Here is a 20,506-nt window from a genome sequence, read left to right on the forward strand (position 1 = left end):
CACACACACACACACACACACACACACACACACACACACACACACACACACACACACACAAAGACACACATACAGACACACACAACCAGGTTGGCAAGGCGGTTGTGTATGTAATGGCCATACTAGGAAGCACACACACACACACACACACACACACACACACACACACACACACACACACACTCAAACACACACACACACACACACACACACACACACACACACACACACACACACACACACACACACACACACACACACACACACACACACACACACACACACACACACACTCAAACACACACACACACACACACACACACACACACACACACACACACACACACACACACACACACACACACACATACACAAGACGGCAGATATACACACATACACCCAAGTGCGCAGACACACACACACACACACGCAAAGGCACACAAACACACACACACCTGCGGAAGCAGCTTTCAAGGTCCCTCACGTCTTTCAGAGGCTCCTCCCCTTTCTCTGAACGACGTTGAAGGAGGTCAAACTTCCTGTCCTGGAGGTCGAAGAGCATCACCATCGCCAATGGCAACAAGTCATTGGGCTGGAAGATATGATGTCAACAAAACATGTTCAATTGTCTTCATATCATTGTTCAATTTAATTTTTTTCATACTCATTCCATTGGGATTACCATTTTCATCTTCAAGTTCCCCCTAACATCAACTTTTAGCCAATAACAAAACACATCCTAGTGTAATGGGTTACGTTTCACCTGAGAGGTAAACCATTAGCCCATTCTCCCCGTACGACAAAAGACAACGGACCCTGACAGCTCTGTGGCGGCCTCTTCAAAAGCGATGACATTGAATAGGGCACGATTACAATCTGCTCAGCTCACGCAGCGAGATCACATTTCTATTACTATTCAGGAGACAGTTTTATCCAAAGCGAGGCTGGGATTTATTATTGGCGTTCAGATCGGCTATCGGGTATCAAACACAACGCATCCTACCTCTGCTTCGTCCAAAAGCTGATTACACATTACACTACAGATTGGAGACACATATCTACCACAATATGGAGAACAAAAAACTCCCATTTGTGTGGAAAGTCCTGCGTGCATAGTTCATCAGCATCACCGCTAACACAGTGACGCCTGGGGTCCTTCCAGAGGTTAGGCTGCACTCACACCCAGGGAAGCTCATCCTCATTTCAGGCACTTTAGGGACTGAACTCAACGGGCGCCGGTCTCAGCCATGACTTGATGAGAAGCTGCTGCACTAGAAGCTGACTGCAAGTGAGGGAGGCAGACACTGAAACAGAGTTATTTTCTAGAATATAAATAAGTATATATACGTATACATAAAAAACGGTTCCAATCATTCTACATACCACTACTTCTGGCACTTTTGGCACTCTATTCCCTCCTTCTCATCCACTTCATTTTGATCCATGCCTCCACCTCTCCATCCCTTCTCCTCCTTCCCTGCGTCTCCCTGCTCCTACCTGTCTGATGAGCGGCGTGGCTGATAATAAACACGACCGTAAAGAGTTGTGTTGGCTCCTAAAGAGCTTTAGTGTCGCTTTTACAGCCGTAATGTCACACTTTCATCCTGTCTGCCTTCCTGCTGTTTATGCCTTTCTCGGCTAGGCCTTCAACGCACTAACGCACGTGCACACGCGTGCACACACACACACACACACACACACACACCTACATCTACACACACTGGCACACACACACACACACACACACACACACACACACACACACACACACACACACACACAACCAGGTTGGCAAGGCGGTTGTGAATGTAATGCACATACTAGGAAGCACACATGCACACACACACAAGCATGCAGATATAAATATTATACAGGTGGGCAAGGTTGGCTGTGTGTGTAATGTGGACATTACACACACAGCCAGCTTGCTTCTGTCACTCCACTGTGGTTTATCGCATAACAGTGTCATCGGTCCACTCCATGTAGAAGACGGTTTGAATCTCTATAAACCAGTCAGCAGACCGACTTCACACACACCTGAATACAAACAACATCTAACCAGCTCCCTCTGTCAATTACTCATTCTCAGGACACACACATGTCTCAGGAAGCCTCCCGATCGCTCCTCTGTCCAGGTGAATGTGTAGTACAGTACAGTATAGAACAGGGTGTACAGAGGTATGTCTGTAATAACCTAGTTGTAGTTCAATATTAAAGGCAGTGTGTTTTCAGCACATTCTGGAGGGATGAAGGACACGGCACTCACAATCTGTTGACTGGTGTGGAAGCAGCTGTCGATGATGATGTTCTCCAGTAAGTCTTGGTCTGCGAGGGACAACACAATAATTCATTCATTCATTATATGTGATCATTGTTAAGCGTTGGCTCTAACTGCCGAAAATGTCTTTGTGTGTGTGTGTGTGTGTGTGTGTGTGTGTGTGTGCAAGAGTGCATGTGAGTGTGTTTGTGTATATCTGCATGCATGCTTCTGCGAGTGTGGGGGCGTGTGTTCATTCTTGTGTGCGTGTGCGTGTGTGTGTGTGTGTGTGTGTGTGTGTGTGTGTGTGTGTGTGTGTGTGCACGTATGAGTGCGTGCATGCATGTGTGTGCACGCGCGTATGTGTGTGTGTGTGTGCGCGTGTGTGTGCGCTTGCATGTGTGCGCGTTTGTGCGCACGCGTGTGTGCGCTCGTGCCAGGCGACCGCCAGCCTCTGCCTCTTATCACCTCCTCCACAGACTGCCCTTGTCACTTTGCTGCAAATAACATTACAACGGCCCAGAGAAATCAAACACAGGAACACATATATTTATATATCCTAGTTAATTCTGCTTTTGCAGGGGGAGTGTCTGCCCCAAGGGACGGCTGTAGTGCGGAGATGCGGTCGCTTCTGCATAACTATTCATTAGAGAGATAGTAGTCTGGGTGTAGAGGCGGGGGAGACGTCCTCAGAGGGGATTGGGAAATTAAATCTATTTAATTGTCTTCTTCTGAATCACCCAGACGCGGTAACGAATGGAAGGCAGAGCCTAACTATACCACAGCTCGCGCTCTTGTATATTTAATCGGCTAAACGGAGATTCAGGAGAGGAGCGGGATTAGATGTAGTACGCTAAACTGTCGGAAATCTTTCAGCCAAAGTCCCATGTGGAGAATACAGAAAGTAATTATGAGGACAAAGGGGAGATGGCTCTCCTGCTCGTACATTTGAGCGTGTTGAAGGCCAGCCGGTAGGCCTGTCTCAGTCTGGACTTGTCGTGGACCTCGGGTAACGGCGTGAGCTCTTTTTTCCCATAATGCAGTAGTTGCTGTGTGACGGGCCGGTCCGTCCGGAGCCGTTGGAAGATGTTCCCGGCCCCCAGGTACACCTGGTCCTCCAGAGGGAACGCTGCGGGGGCAGAGATGGGAGAGAGGGGCGAGGGGAGAGGATAAACGGCCCGCAGTGATATGAAGGAGGAGAGGTTATGGGATGATATTTGGGGGTTCATGAGTTGAGGTGAGGAAAGGGAGGAGTGCAGTAATCAGAAGAGGGTGAATGGAGGGAGAGAACATTTAAAGAACATGAGGTTTTCATGTACTGTATGTAGAGCAAGGACACACTGGTAAGTACCACGCACAATATGCATATCAACAACCATATATCAATGCGAGCAAGTTTTAATAATTTGAAGTTGCTCCAGTAGTTAAGGGCCTAAGGGGAAGCAGTATTGGAATGTTTTATTTTTGATGTTTCAAACACTTTACAACATTATAAATATTCACAGAGCTCTTGGAGCACTAGTGGTCCACAAATGTTCACTTAATTGTCCCTAAGCCCTAATCCCTCTGAGTATCCGGATACCCAGAACAACTTTCTATTTCTATACATTCTTTCAAAGCCTGACTGTCTTTATGCGGCCAAACTTCACACAACGATTCACACATTCTTCTAAATCCAGCTCATGTGACCTGTTGGTCAAACACATCTTATAATCCATCCATAATGGAATATGTTGTAGAAGACAACAAGCATGTTGGAGAATAAACTGGTTCAGGTTTCAGGTGAGAGACTCATCGTGAACAATAGAGAAACAAGAAAGGATGACCTGATCTGGCCTGACTAGCTTGTCTCACACACACACACACACACACACACACACACACACACACACACACACACACACACACACACACACACACACACAGGCACACAGATCATTTTAACATTCTGACTGAGCGCAGACACCACCAGAGACTGGACTTACAGTAATGTACCGTTGTTTTGTGAAATCCCACAGAATTCCCTGCCCTCATTCCAAGGCGGGCCGGGGGGCGCGCTGGGGGCCAGACTTGTCCCCAGGCTGCCCTCGTGCACAGAGAGTTACGGAGCTGACACGGGAGGAAATGAGATGGCGGACGAATGACGCTGTTTCCAAGAACTGGGAGTTGTGGGAATGCACCGTGACTTACCTGACGCGCCAGGAGGGGGGTGAGCTGGAGTGGGCTCTGATGGTCGTAGGGAGACGGGGGGCCGCCGCCCTCCTGAGGACAGACTGGACCGCGCCGGATCAGCCACTGGGGACACGCGATCAGAGTCCACAAAGAGCTGGTCCATAGCTGCTGGTTCCTGCAAGGTCACTGGGAATAGGGGGAGTGTTGAAAAACGAATGTTTCAGAGTGTGTGTGTGTGTGTGTGTGTGTGCGCGCATGCGTGCATGTCCCGGCTGGGTGGGCCCACTACATGAATGTGCAATCATTTACCAATCCATCTTATTGGAGCTTACCTCTCTCTGTAAATCACTACAGGAATTGACTCGTCAAGAGATTCTGCCACATCCTCTCACGACTCTGAACTTCTGCGTTGGTTCTCGCCTTTCTCCACGAGACTGACAGATACGACGTGGTCTCCCTCATCGCCGTTCTCGCCCCATCCCTGCCGGTGTGTCAGTCAGTCAGTCAGTGTGAGTCCAGTAGGAGCCGTATCTTATTCCACAGGAGAAATCGCGAGACGCACGGCTCGCTGCCTGAACCCGAACTCGGCCTCCAAATGTAAATAAGACGCACGCCGTCCCTTGCGGATGACAGCGATCTTCTCCATCTCCGTGTCTGCTCATGTGAGGCTCTCTGGGCCTGTAAGCCGCCATGGGTAATTGGCCCCCTCCTGACACAATTAGGCAGTGGGTCAGTTAGCCGGGCATGAATAAGTGATAGGCCGCTGTCCACAGTGGGACAAAGGAAGATCCACCTCTCCACTAACCTACCTGCCTGTCCAAAGTCTGCCTGTCCAAAGTCTGCCTGTGCAGGCGGCAATGTCACTTTCTGTAGCGTGATCATACTGGCAAATGAATGCATGATCCAAGTACGAATGAAAGTCCATATGCTGCCGGTCATTATGCTGGTTTGAATCTAGCCTCACAAATCAGGCTTGATAAATTAAATTAAGGCTTTTTGGGGTGATATTCCAGATGGATCACTAGGCTGATATGAAGTGACACACAAAGGAAGTATTACCATAACCCCACAAGTGTGTCATTTAAATTGCCTTAGAGACTACAATTTAAAGTGCACATAATAGGATTTTCTCATTTGTGTGTGAGCACAAACTTTGAGCACAAATAATGAAATAAAATAAAGAATATGAATACCATAGAAAAAACACATTTTAAAGCACCCCATGCTAAACATATTTCACACCGCATGCCCCATTCAGTAAATCCACTTCGGAAACCAGCAGAAAGTAAGAATACGTGACAGCAGCTTAGTGTAAGCTCCCCAGATTAGCACAAGACAATAGCAAACGCACGAGAGCTCCTACCTTTCTCTCACAGTGTCTCTCATTGGAACAGAACGCGTCCAACACAGAGCATCTACCAACTGGCTTTTCGATTACAGCCGCAATACTTATTTTATCACCAGCTCAGCATTTTGCAGGACACAATTGTGCTAGAGTGTTAATTAGAGCTGTGTGTTGAAGCCTTATTTGAATTGCATCCTGTGGAAATGAAACGTGTTGTTGGTGTAACCCGAGGCTGCCTTTGCATACGTGTTGTCAGTGAGAGATGTCATGACTACACGACGCTCAGAGTCGCACCGTGGTCCAGACCAGACCCAAAGACCAATGGAAGGTATTAACTAGCGGTTGACCTTGTGTGACCCCCCCCCCACCCACCCCATGCAGGACTCTAAACTGACAGTGGCCCTCTGCACCCACTGGCGTGTAGAAAATACCCTTTTGCTTTTGCACAAAGGGTGTGGAAGACATATACTCCATGTGTGTGTGCGTGTGCGTGTGCGTGTGTGTTTGTGTGTGTCCATGCCTCTTTCATGCGTGAACGAGCGAGAATGAGAGCGTTTAAGAGGCAGGTGGAACAAATTAGATTGGAGGAAGACTGCCCTCTACTGTGCACTGAACTACACTGCATTATTTTACCAAGTATCTTTTTACATGCTAAGAATGTTACATGACAACTAAATAACTGTGTGTGTGTGTGTGTGTGTGTGTGTGTGTGTGTGTGTGTGTGTGTGTGTGTGTGTGTGTGTGTGTGTGTGTGTGTGTGTGTTTACTTGAAGTAAAATGCAAAAATTTATATTACAAAACGACATAAACAACAAGATTTGACAGTACTAACTACAACATAAATACACATATACACACATGTAGATTAAGATAAAATCTATGTTCATTCTGAACAAAATAAAAACAAAATATTCCTGACCGCCAGATGGCAGCGCTGTGCCTATTACGAGGCATTGTTCTTCAAGCGTCGCTGTTTCCGTCCGTTGGGAGGCCTTGGCTTGCAGGTGCCGCTATCACGGACCCCCTCTCCGGCCCCAAGTGTCCCAAGAGCCGAGGAAAACCTGAACCGTGTGTCTGACATTACATCACCCTCGCTAGCTGAACTGTGCCAGCAGCTCAGGGTTAGTTCACTATAGGCCCAAACAACCTGTTACAAACGGCTGGGCGCCATGAGAGTGAAGCCTGAGTAAAACATACATTTTAATTAATAATGAACAATCGTCTTTCCGAACAGTACACTGCTAAGCATACGTGGGAATGCATGCCAATGTCTCCACTCAAGTGTCACCACTTAACCCCTGCTGAAACACTAGGAGGCCTGTGTGAACTATTATAGGGCTATTTATAAAAACAAATCTGGTCAGGAAGAAGGAGAAATCTTTAGACCTGATGGTTAATGATTAAACAATCTCTAGGCTCTAAGAACCGTCATTACACGCCCCATTTCCTGCCTCCTAATAATTAATTTAGTAGGGGAGGTTGCTGGTGAAAGTGCTGCCTTGAATCCTCAGCCAGTGACTCAGCGCGGTGTCTGACAGCCACAGCGGACCAGCGACAACAAAGACGCTTTTTGTTCGAAAGAAGACACATTAAATTAAGTTTCTTTAATAAGGCGTTCAAAAAACTCTTAAACACTCGCGTGTTTGAAGTACAGATATATATATTTTTAAAAAGCGTATCAAGTAAAAGCTAATGGGATTTTAAGCGCGCGCCCGCAGTGTCGCGGGAGCGAGCCTCGCCGCCGGGCAAAAAGCGGCTCTGCTTTTATCCTCTGACTCAAAGCATCCTGACTTCATTCATTGCAGAGATCACACGACATCTCCGCGTAGAATGGGAACCGCAGTCATATCGCCAAGCTCGTATCGTTAAACATAGTTGTTACGATGCAGCCCGTTTGCAAACGCGTCGCCGAGGGCGTTTTAGAGGAGAGAGAGTCAGTGTTTCAGTACCCTGCGCGCTTTTATCCCTTTTCCCTTTAGAGTTTAATGCACGGGCCTACATGCATCGTCATGGAAAACGTGTCTTTCATTTCCAAAAGAATTGAACGAGAAAATGAAGAACATATTCGGAAGGGATTAAGGAACGTTGCCTAATTTTTTTTAAAGCGCTCACCTGTTTGATCGAAGCAGGAGAACGAGGATCAACTTGACCTGAACAAAGTTTACCGTTTGTCTGTAAAAGCCGTTCATTTGAAGCGACTTATGTGCGTTTTGGCTTTTGGTTGGTTAGTTTTCCCAGTTTGATCGTGGATTACACGGGTACTCCCGTGGGGATGGTCGGTCTATTGTGCATCTCCGACCTGGGAGCCACACTGGGGACTTTGCTCCATTCAAATGCCAAGTAAACCTGAAGAGGAGATGAAAGCCGCGTCCTGTCACCTCATCGCCTTCTGCCTGTGCCTGTTACGCACCGCTGCTGAGGTAGGCTCCATGGCACCGGTTGTCTGATCACTTTTCTTTTCAATTTAATACACAGCCTATCATTTCGGAGGACCAGATGGTTTTGTTGAACTTTGCATTGCAACACAGTAACAGACACAGTAACACCACGCACGACGTTCGTAATTACGCCTGCTGCGTAATTACGCACTTCTGATCGTAGGCCAAGCACGTAAAGGCTAAAACTGACCGTAACATGTTCGTTGTATGGATCAACCAATGAATGACCAGCGGGTCCCTGGTCGCCAGGCCTACAGAACAGAAGGCTTTATCTGATGTGGTCTTGTGCCCCCCCAGGAGTCTCCACTACCCCGGGAGCTGCTCGAGCGGCTCTCCCGCAGCGAGATCCACAGCATCCGCGACCTGCAGCGGCTGCTCGAGATAGACTCCGTAGGTAAAGCGCTTTGATATCACATATAGCCGTGGTGTTGCATGTTGTGTGTTTTGTCTCCTTTTTTAATGGGTTTATTTATGAATTAATTGGTTTATTTGATATTTGTGGAGGCGGATCCTTGCGTTTCGCTCTGTTCTCACAAACAAACTAAGGTGAAGCCAAACAGTAGTCAACATGCGCACTGGTCTGGTTTCTTTTATTATGCGACCACTGCAATTTTGAAAGGTTTTGACTCAAGGTGTGATAAGATGGGTCTGATTAAGGACATGAGCGAGAGGAAGATCTGTCTAACTACACTCACGCTTAGGCGTCACCCGTTGCTAGGCAACCAAAACAGCATACAGCGAACGCCTATACTACCACCGACTGAGTTCAACCAACGCTATCTTTATGAAATATAGTAGTGGGACATAGCGAGGTCAGGACGCAGGGGGAAAACGGGTTTGTATATACAACAAGTAGTAGTAGTAGTACCGCCCTAGTGGGACTGAATCCATACAGACCTTAACCCGCGTTCCCCACTCAGAGAAATACCTCCACACTCCATCTGCTGAAAAGCCCTTGTCGGTTCTGAATGTAACCCCTGGTGGCCTTCAGAGAGAAGTCCTTCATCTCCCTGACTGAGCCATGCAGGATTAATCCTGCCACCATTCACATGCAAATGGAGAGTGTGACAGACACCACCACTACCCCCACCACCATCCCCGCCACCAACCCCACTAACCCACCACCACCACTAAACCACCACCACTACTAACCCACCCCCACCACTACCTCCACCACCCCACACACCACTAACCCACCACTAACCCACCATCACCACCAGCAAGCGCCACCACTACCGCCACCAACCACTACCACCACCTCCACCCCCAACTACTTTCACCAACACTACCAGCACTACTACCACCACCACTGACACCACCACCAGCACACCCCACCACAACCTCGACTAGCACCACCACCTCGACTACCAGCACCACAAGCAAACACCACCACCACTACCAACCTACCACCACCACCCCAACCCCCAACTACCCCCACCTACCACCACCACCACTACTACCACCACCACCTCCACCACCCTCGCCACTACCACCACCACCAGCACACCCCACCACAACCTCGACTAGCACCACCACCCCGACTACCAGCACAACCAGCAAGCACCACCACCACCACTGCCACCATCCCCGCCACCACCACCACCACCACCACCACTACCAACCTACCACCACCAACCCCCAACTACTCCCACCTACCACCACCAGTACCCACCACAATCACCCCCAACCCCCCCCATCAACACCACCACGACCACCGCCCCAGCCTGACGGGAGTCAATTAGCACGGTCCATTATGCTGTTGTCATGCTGCCTATTATTGGCTGCAGGGCAGATCAGCCAGAGGGCCACCATGTTGCTATGGATAATTCATGCTCAAATTCCTGCATGTCACCAGGAACACAGACACCGAGACACACCCAGACACACACAGTCACACACAGTCACATACAGACACACACACACACACACGCGCGCGCGCGCACCCATGCACGCAGCACACACACAGTCGAATACACAGTCACATGCACACACACAGCCAAACACAGACAGATACAGACACAGACACACTGACACAGACACAGACAGACAGATACACACACTCACATACACAGTCACACACACACACACACACACACACACACACACACACACACACACACACACACACAGAGTCACATACACAGTCACACACTCACACGAACACAGACACAGACAGTCACATGCACACACAGTCACATGCAGACACACTGACACACATACAAAGCCAGACAGAGAGAGAAAGGGACAGACTTTGTTGTGTGTTTTAAGCACATTATGTGCCGACACATGACACTTCATTCCTGTCACTGAGAATTTAACACACAGACAGACACACACACACACACACACACACACACACACACACACACTCTGTGTGTGATGTGTACTCCAGGAAACTTCCCTGAAGACAGAATCTATATTTTGGCATTGGCATTGACATGACACGACAAAAGCTTATCAAGGCTTGAAAAAAACAACCCACAAAACACGTTTTATCAGGAGACTAAATGTTTCACTTTTACTTGCCGGCCAGTAAACCTTCAGCCCAGCAGAAAGCAGGAAACCCAAAGCGGTGTGTGTGTCTGTAATCAGAGGCACACGCCCGGTCCAAAGTCCTATCGATTCTGATGGTTTTGAGGAGCAAAACAGCCCCGCCTTGAGAGTGTGTTTCACCTCGTGCTGGAGTGTCCGCTTCGGTAATCCACTGCGCTCATTGGGTCAAATGTTCAGCAGTTCAATAGAAAGCACAACTGTTTGGATCCATCACGTGCTGGTGTGTGTCTTGTTTGTGTTTACAAGCTCAAGTTTGTTGATACTTGTGGTTTTGCAACTGTGGTTATGCAATTTGTTACACAAACAAAAACAAATTATTTTAAACGTAGCAGCATCAAGTTTCAGCACAATTCCTCTTTCAGACAACTGTAATTCATTTGTATGTGTGTGTGTGTGTGTGTGTGTGTGTGTGTGTGTGTGTGTGTGTATGTGTGTGTGTTGTTCAGATAATGAAGTGATGGAGGAGACCAAACACAGTCACCAGAAGGACTTGTCTCACAGCTTCCATGACCAAAAGAGTTCACTGCAAGCACACACTAGGCACAAGAGGAGCATTGGTAAGACACACACACACACACACACACACACACACACACCTACACACACACACAAGCGCACTCACAATCACAAACACACACCTTAAAAACTCTAGTGCAGTGCAATACTTAAGCCTTCGTCAACACTAGTGCAGTACTTTATCCTTTAGAACGCTCTAAACTATTGCTCGAACTACGGTATTACCACTTTATGCTTGATACTGCTCTCTCTGGTACTCTCTGGGTCCTCAGCATTTCCTTGGCCAAGTGAGAAGTAGATCAGATGAATGGTTGTCGATTAAAACAGACATTCATACAGACAAAGGACATATATACATACAGAGACAAAGGACAGACAGACATACACCAGAGAAGAAGGACAGACATGCACCGGAGACGAAGGACAGACCTACACCAGAGACGAAGGACAGACACACATACACCAGAGACGAAGGACAGACATACACCAGACAAAAAGGACAGACATACACCAGACGAAGGACAGACATACACCAGACGAAGGACAGACATACACCAGACAAAGGACAGACATACATACAGAGACATAGGACAGACAAACATACAGAGATGAAGTACAGACATACAGAGACGAAAGACTTTTGGAGGGAATGTGGGTGTGTCTTATAACATTATACATTATTAATAAATAAATCATACCATAGCCTGTTCTGAGATTAAAATCTCACGTTTCAACGTGCTGGTTCAAATCGACCACATATGCAACTGTAGAAATTCCACACAACATCGATCACACCCAATCCACACACACAAATACACAACAACAAAACACAAACACACACACATACACACACACAGACAGTGTGTGTGCATGTCTGACCAATCCCCCCCCCCCCGCCCCCCACTGTGTCCTGGCTGCCTGGCTGCCCCCTAGTGGTGGAGGAGGCGGTGCCGGGCCTGTGCAAGGTGCGCACGGTGATCTACGACATCCCCCGGGCCCAGGTGGACCCGTCCTCGGCCAACTTCATCGTGTGGCCGTCCTGCGTGGAGCTGCGCCGCTGCTCCGGCTGCTGCAACACGGGCAACCTGTGCTGCCTGCCCTCCCGCGTCCTCCACCGCACCGTCAAGGTAGGGCCGGAGGGGGCGAGGTCTCGGTGGTGGTGGTGGTGGTGGTGGTGGTGGTGGGTGGCTCTGATTGTGTCGCCAAAGGGGTGGAGGGACGGAGGGATGGAGTGATTGGATGTAATATGGGGTGTCAAAACATAAACCCAGGGCCTGCGGGACGACAGATGTAAACTCTGGCTCACTTACAGTTTGACTGCCGATTAGTGTGTAATTTTCCTGACATAAACCAATAAATTAATAAATGAAATGCCAACACGTGCTGAACTGAACCTCTGCACTCGGCCGCTTTTATTGCAGAACCTCAACGCAGGGCTTGGATCGGAAAGTAACTACTACCGACTTATTGAGAGTAGAGTAGAGTAGTCTCTGGAGTAGACCTTGATGTTGAAACAGTGTGCTGGCTTCAGCCTCCGTCTCATTGGGATCTATGAGACTGAAGTCGTTTTGTAGACCCTTTTATCCACAGCCCTTTCAGCGGGCACTGTTAGAAGGTCACCACCAATAAGTGTGTACTTTGACACTATTTATGAATGCAAATACACACACACACAGACAGGCACACACATGTACATGAATGTAATAACGGGCATACAAATGCCTATGAGTGATTTGCAGCGATTTTAGTATAGCCATTGGCTAACAATAGCGTTGTCATTGAACCCTCTAGATTGATTCTTAGTGACTGTTTGTGTGTAGTATTTCTGGGCATTGCAAACGTGTGTGTGTGTGTGTGTGTGTGTGTGTGCGTGTGTGTGCGTGCGTGCGTGAGTGTGTGTGTGTGTGTGTGTGTGTGTGTGTGTGTGTGTGTGTAGTTACATTACTGTATTTGCTGTGCTTGCTCAGCCCAGCTCAGTTTCCTTTTGATCTTTGCCAGAGCCACCATTAAGACCTATTAAACTACTGGTTTATAGTCATACAGTGCCAGCTGGAACTTCTTGGTGTGTGTGTGTGTGTGTGTGTGTGTGTGTGTGTGTGCCATATCCAGTAAGAAGTACACTCAATTGCACTGTGGCTCAAAGGTAATGAGCAGGGCTGTTTCTAGTTTGCTGATTGATATTTATATAAAAAAGCATTGATGCAACATAAGGGAATGAAAAACTTGAATGTCCCATATTGACGACTATGAAGTACTTCTTCTAGAAAATACTCTCTCTTTTCCTTTGGGGGACAGTGAGAGACGGAGGTGAGAGCCTATTGGCTAATCTCGCCTCACTAACTAAAGGACTTCAGCCTTATTATCCACACAACACACGCTCTGCACGGCGTGTGTTGTGTGGATTGCATTAATGAATAATGCTTTCGATGTGACTATCAATCGAGTCAGAGGAAATCGGATCAATTAAGGAGAGGGAGAGGGAGAGCAGGATAGTGAGATGGAAAAATTTAGAGAGAGGGAAAAGAGACTGAGTGAGTAAGTGAGAGAGAGAGAGGGGGGGGGAGAGTGAGAGAGAGTTTAGAGTTGAGAACATGATGAAAAGGAAAGGAAGCGTGAAGAGAGAAAGGAGTGAGAGGAGGAGGAGGAGGAGGAGGAGGGGGAGTTTGATTGGGTGTTTGCTGGTGCTTCTGATACCCGGAGCCAGATGAAAGGAAGGCGACCCTCCGTCTGGCCGGGAGGAAATCAAAAGTTAAGCCTGCTGAATATCCTGAGACCCAGCTCTGACTGCCTCGAAGGCTGACGGGCCTCGCAGAAACCCATCGATACACGCACACCAATGCACACACACACACACACACACACACACACACACACACACATGCAGCTGAACACACACACACGCACACACACATGCAGCCGCACACACACGCATACATGCAGCCACATCGCATACACACACACACACACAGCACACACACACACACACACACACACACACAGCCACATCACAGCAGTGTTTGATATTAAAGGGGTGAGGTTAGGATTGTGTGTTCTTGTGAGTGTGTGTGCGTGTTAGTATCAGCCTGACCATCTCCCTTCACCATGCTGGACAGTTGTTTCAAACCACTGCTCTTGGAGCTCTTGGTCCTCTGAGCTTTTCCCATCAGCTTCATTGAGACCTCGATTTATGTCTCTGTTATGTCCGTCCAACGGCTTGTGATTTGTTTCAATGCAGATGGAAACTTTGGTGACTGCGGACGATGGGAATTTCAGGGCTGGTTGATCGGCACACCACAGGGCAATTACTTCAGTACCTGTTTTGTTTTTTTCTTTTTCTGGATGTTGAGATAATGCAGCCAGGGACAACTGCAAGAGCACTGGTTGGATGTGTGAGTGCGTGTGTGTGTGTGCGTGTGTGTGTGTCTGTGATTCTTCCTCTTCATCATCCTCTCCCTCTTTTCATTCCCCTCCTAGTTTTCATCTTCCCTTTCTGTTTATTGCTTTATCGCATTTCTTGTCTCTCTTCTCCTCTGCCCTACTCGTCCAACAGTACCAAAGGCACGATAACAACAACAACTCTTCTAACAGAGCGTGATTTGGTTTCAAAGGAGGAACTTCTCTCACATGGTCCCTTCGTGATCCAATCAATCTGTCCACGGTTTCTTCACAGGCCACAGACCCTGACCTCCGGGGAACTCCACAACGCGGACACCAACCTAACTGTGTTCAATGTGTCGGCTTCCCCTGCCTCCCTCCGTCTATGTTTAGACTTGAACCAATCGGACGCTGTTCAACTCAGTCCTGGAGCCTTATTGGCCTTGGCACCGTATCTGCCAAGTGGGAATGTGTGTGTGTGTGTGTGTGTGTTATACTTGTGCGGAGGTGCTGATGGGTGTGTATGCATGTGCCTGGACCTGTGTTGGCTTGACTGTGGAACTAGTGAGGAGGAAAAGGGAGGAGGAGGAGGAAGACATCTTGTCCTCTTGTCTCCTTTAATGACCCCAAAGCCCGTTCAAACTCTGTTAAAATGGCGGCGGTTTGAGTTTGTGACCACGCGTAGACCATGACTCATATTTAGAGGACACTTTCTTTTTTTTCGACTTAGTCAGACTTGCCTCATAGCTTTGACAGTTTTGTATTCAGGGGGATCGCGTCGGGCTCTTATTTCCGCGCCATTTTGCCTGGCATGCGCTGGCACACTCTATGGGTCTGACCGCTCCCTCTTGTCAACTGGCAGCAGGACGGATGAGGACTCCCTCCTCCCTCTTTCACTACACATTTCATCCACCGACCCCTCACACACACTCTCTCTCACTCACTCACTCACTCACTCACACACACACACAGACACACACACACACACACACACACACATTCTTGGTGCTGTCTCACTGTTGCCTTCCCCTCTCTTCCTCCATCTCCCTCTCCCTGTCTCTCCGCCCGCCAGGTGGCCAAGGTGGAGTACGTCCGGCGCCGGCCCAAGCTGAGGGAGGTGCAGGTTAGGCTGGAGGAGCACCTCGACTGCACGTGCACCAACAGAGCGCTGAGCAGCCCGCACACACGCTCAGACAATGGTACGGGAGTAAGGCTTGTGTGCGTGCGTCTGTCTGTGTGTGTGTGTGTGTGTGTGTGTGTGTGTGTGTGTGTGTGTGTGTGGTGTGTGCCAGTTTATGTTTCTGCTGGATTACAAGGGTTATTTCCCATTTCCCGTGTGACTGGCGTTGTGTGAGTGTGTGTCTCTACAGCGATAGGAGCTGATAACAGATCTGAGGTATTTGCGGGGTTTTTCCTCTCTGCTCAAACTACACCCTGGAGACATTGAGCTCGGCCCCCCCCCTTCTTCCCTTTATAGGAACTCACACACACACACACACACACAGGAGGAACACATGCACAATGTCACATGCACACACACACACACACACACACATACACACAGACAAACGCACAGACACATGCATGCCATTATTGTGCACAAACGCACTAGTGACCCCACATTCTCACACACACACACACACACGCACAGACACACATACACACACACACACTAGTGCACACACATACACACACAAACACAATCCTTTGGTGTAACGTACAACTAGCCAATGAGAGATCAGAGTCCTAATTGCGGTGAATGGAAGATTCCTCAACCCCCCCCGGTTCTTTAACGGACTTCCTCCCTCCCTCCTCTACCCCACCAGGCATCCGGTAAGGAACGGCTGGACAGACGCGGAGGAGAAGAAGAAGAAGAAGAAGAAGAAGAAGAAGAAGAAGACAGAAGATGGAGGAATAAAAGCAGAGATTCAACTGTGTTTTGAGAAGAAGACGCTGTTACATTCCTGCGGTGCTCCGGGCAACGCTGACACGGACACGGGTCACGCCAGGGTGGAGGAGATGAGGACATGTAGAGCAGGTCAGAGGACCAGAGGATGAGGCCATCTTGGATTCAAACGCAGGGGATCCTCCGCCAGCGAGTGACTCTCTCTTAGTAAGGTTGAGTGAACAGGCGGCGCATCCAAACCAAATCATAAAAAAGCCATTGCCTTGCCATGGCCTCCGTGGGTCATGGAGGGGGGGGGGGGGGGGGGGGGGGGGGAAGGGGTGTGTGTGTGGGGGGGAAGTGACCTTTTTTTTTAATTTTGGGCGAAATTGAATGGTGAAAATGGTGAGTTTGGCTGGCAGGGTTACGAGTCTTATCTTTGACTTAAGTGTGCGACCCACTCAGTGAACCGGGATTAAAAGCCTCTCAGAAGCCCCCCCCCGGATGTTCCAGAAGATTCTGTCTGCGGACAATGGCTCGGAGTACATTTCATATTCAAAGACTTACGCCGCTACCAAAAGACACACATCCACGGAGAGACACACACACCGACACATCCATGTAAAACACACACACACACACACAAAAAAAACAAAGCACACATAAACACAAACATGCTGTAAATATTCTATATTTTTATAACCTTTAATTTTGCTATGAATCTTATTTTCCACTCTGGCCATGTTATCTGCATACAAGCTGGATAGTTATCCTCTGTACATGTTATGATACTAATAAACTATTTATATAAATACGCACTCTGCACAGCTGTGTGTGTGTGTGGTTGAATGTGTGTGTGTGTGTGTTTTAATATGCCTGCAACATTGTCCTAAACATTGCGATGTTGACCCTAACATCACTTGGGAAATGCAAGTATGGCCCTTATTTCTATCTCAACTCAAACACAAGCACACAATATTCTCAAATAAGCTGAAAGAAAAGCAGAGTCCAAATCGTGTGTAGCAGGCAGACATTCACCATGTGCCATGACCTCTGCTGCTTGCTAAATGCGGTATTATTAGCCTGACCTACTGTTATCGTTATTCGATTTTTGCTGGACACTATTCACATAAACTATGTTCTAGCTGATATTCACACATTATTATATTAGAATTATTCACAGATGTATGTGCTGAAGGTACCAAACATACACAAGGGTTTGTTTATGTTCTTCTGTCCTTGAACATGTAAAGGGCAAACACTAATAAGTAGCTCAATCTGTGGTGAAACATGGGTAATTGCTGTTGCGCCATCTGATGAACACAATGAACAAGCATGTCCAGCTCCGTTAACCAAACAAAGTATATTTGAAAAAATCCCACAAAGATTACATCCAAAAAAGCAATTGCTATTTAAGTTGTTGTAACACAGAGAAGTGAAAGATTTCAGTCCCAATATTACAGTTCCCTCTACTGTATCCAGTCCATTTGGTGGGATTAGTGCAGGACATCTGGGATCACTTGGTGGTTTATTCAGCAATAACATCAAATTTTTGTTAATGTTAAATAAAGACTGTGGGCATGAATACATCTTAGGACTGTTATATTATTTTGGCTACATAACGTAATAGCCAAGAAATCCTGAACGGCAATTAAAATCGATTTGAGAGTCATTGCCTTGCTAGCGCGGTGCGATGTTGCTCAGCCAAGCTCCCCTGCTAACCTAGTGGTCCAACTATAACTATATATTAGATTCTTTCCATTGTACGTTTTTGCAAGAACATATTTTCTCCTGCAATGTTCAGTGAATTTTGTGTTGATTTTCTTTCGCAGTTTGTTTCGCATTTGGCATTGGGTCACCTGCCCTGGCTATGATAGTTAGGGAAAAGCATCCAACACTTCTCTAAATAGTGGGCTGTACCTTTCGGTGTGTGTGTGTGTGTGTGTGTGTGTGTGTGTGTGTGTGTGTGTGTGTGTGTGTGTGTGTGTGTGTGTGTGTGTGTGTGTGTGTGTGTGTGTGTGTGTGTTGTGTGTGTGTGTGCGCACGCGTGCGTTCGTGTGTGGTTAAAGTGGATTCGGACCCAAAACCAAACCCCCAGAGACTACCTCCCCACGCTGCCCTTCCAAACCCCAGTGGCGCTCCTCAGACCGGCCATCTGACGCGACGCACGCCAAGGCTCCGCTCAACACGTCGCGCCGCTCTGAAACAGCCCTTTATATTTTAGACGTCAGCCACTAATTAGGACTAGCGTAAATGGCTGTGACTCCGTCGGGGTGAACCAATGGCAGCGCAGATCGGCAGCGAGGCAGATAGAAGGGCTGACCTCATGCTAGACGGTGGTGGACGCTTGTTGTGTAACACACTTTGCTGCCGTGTTGCTCTTGGAACGCGCGGAACCGTGTGCTGCAGTGCAGACATTGGCCGACGCCTCGCTCTAAATACATAAACTTCGTAATTGAGCAAGGCTGCACATGCAGAACAAGGAAAACACTGTACCAAGCAACGGGGGAAAAAATAATAATAATAATATTTTTTTTGTGTTTCAAAGCTTTTTGTGTTTTATCCAGAGGGCAGATCTGCCACACCAGCATGCAGAGTTTCTAGTAGAATACTGCTCATTGTAATCTGTTGTATTCTAGTGTACTGGTCAGATGTATTCATGGAGCCGAGAGAGACTGCACAGTACAAATAGTTTTCATTAGAAGATTAAAATATGTCACACAAAGACGGTGCAATGAGGGAAATCGATAAATGATAAAAACAGCTGTAAAGAGAATTACTTATTATTCATTAGGAGGAAGAAGAGGCAAATGGTCAAATACCAAAAAAATGCATTGGGAAAACTATGTCCAAGATTCAACGTTGCCTAAAATCCACAGTGCACGACTGAGTCTGCGGACAAGAGAATGTATGAGATTACTAATGGAAGCACATCCCACCTCTTCACCTTGCTGAAAATACTTTATTCCCCCATGGTTCTCAGCGAGTCGATGGACCTGCTGTTCGTCTCATGTTGCACCTTGTATTATACAACTTTAACTTTACTCTCGACCGACGAGGCCTTGTCAACGTGGATGCATCCTTTATACTGTTTCACGAACTGCTGGACAGTTTTTTACTTCTGTGATAAAATGCCACGAGTTGTCTTTAGTGAATAAAAGATCCCAATTGATACTCGATCAGTATACACGTTTCAGTGTGTGTGTGCCTTATTTTATATAGTGTAATAGGGGGGGGGATGCGATGTAACTAGACATTTGTGTGAGAGGACATGAAAGTGTATGTATGTGTTTATTGTGTGTACCAGGGCGTTACGTATGTTTGAGTATGTGTGGGTGGTCGCGTGGCTGTGTGTGTGTTTGGTGGTGGTGTACATCTCTTTAAATCCCTGCTTAGAAGATTAGACAGCAGATTAACTGGTGAATGTCCCGTGGGTCAAGCACAACCTGCGCTAAGCGGCCAGTAGGAGTCAGATAAAGCCAAAGATTTTGGTCTGTGATTGCTTAAGACCCTTATCCATTTCTCTCTTCTGTTAATGAGCTGAACTGCGGTCAAACGTTCCTTATGGCACCCTCTCTCTCTCTTGCTCTCTCTCTCCCTCGCTCCCTCCCTCTCTCTCCCTCCCTCCCCCTCTCCCGCTCTAGCTCTCTCACTCTCTCTGCCTCCCTCCCTCTCTCCCTCTCTCCCTCTCTCTCTCATCTCTCCCTCTTTCTCTGTCTCTCTCCCTCTTACCCTCTCTCCCTCTCTCTCCCCATCTCTCTCTCCATCTCTCCCTCTATCTCTGTGTCTCTCCCTCTCTTTCCCTCTCTCTCCCTCTCTCTCCCTCTCTCCCTCTCTCCCTCTCTCCCTCGCTCTTTCTTATTTTCTTCATTCTTATTTTTCTCCTTCCTTTCCTCCCTACCTCATCAATGTGTCCACTTGGGTTCAATGTCTTACTGTATGGTTTATTTTGCCTTGGCAGTTCC

At 47.7% G+C, this 20,506-nt stretch overlaps 1 protein-coding gene across 1 annotated transcript; it reads left to right on the forward strand.

Moving 5' to 3' along the window:
- Nucleotides 1–7,909: 7,909 nt before the first annotated feature.
- Nucleotides 7,910–16,713, forward strand: pdgfaa (platelet-derived growth factor alpha polypeptide a). Its single transcript, XM_084465552.1, has 6 exons — nt 7,910–8,194; nt 8,510–8,606; nt 11,212–11,322; nt 12,215–12,408; nt 15,729–15,855; nt 16,483–16,713. The coding sequence occupies exons 1-6, from the start codon at nt 8,108–8,110 to the stop codon at nt 16,491–16,493; spliced, it is 627 nt and encodes a 208-aa protein (XP_084321678.1). The 5' UTR covers nt 7,910–8,107; the 3' UTR covers nt 16,494–16,713.
- Nucleotides 16,714–20,506: the final 3,793 nt, after the last annotated feature.

Source organism: Micromesistius poutassou (assembly GCF_964030765.1).
Source record: "Micromesistius poutassou genome assembly, chromosome: 3".
NCBI classification, from domain to species: Eukaryota; Metazoa; Chordata; class Actinopteri; order Gadiformes; family Gadidae; genus Micromesistius; species Micromesistius poutassou.

Coding starts and splice junctions, on each gene's coding strand:
- pdgfaa (XM_084465552.1), top strand. CDS start 8,108: ATGCCAAGTAAACCTGAAGAGGAGATGAAAGCCGCGTCCTGTCACCTC. Junction 8,607..11,211: donor GCTCGAGATAGACTCCGTAG/GTAAAGCGCTTT, acceptor TGTGTTGTTCAG/ATAATGAAGTGATGGAGGAG. Junction 11,323..12,214: donor TAGGCACAAGAGGAGCATTG/GTAAGACACACA, acceptor GCTGCCCCCTAG/TGGTGGAGGAGGCGGTGCCG.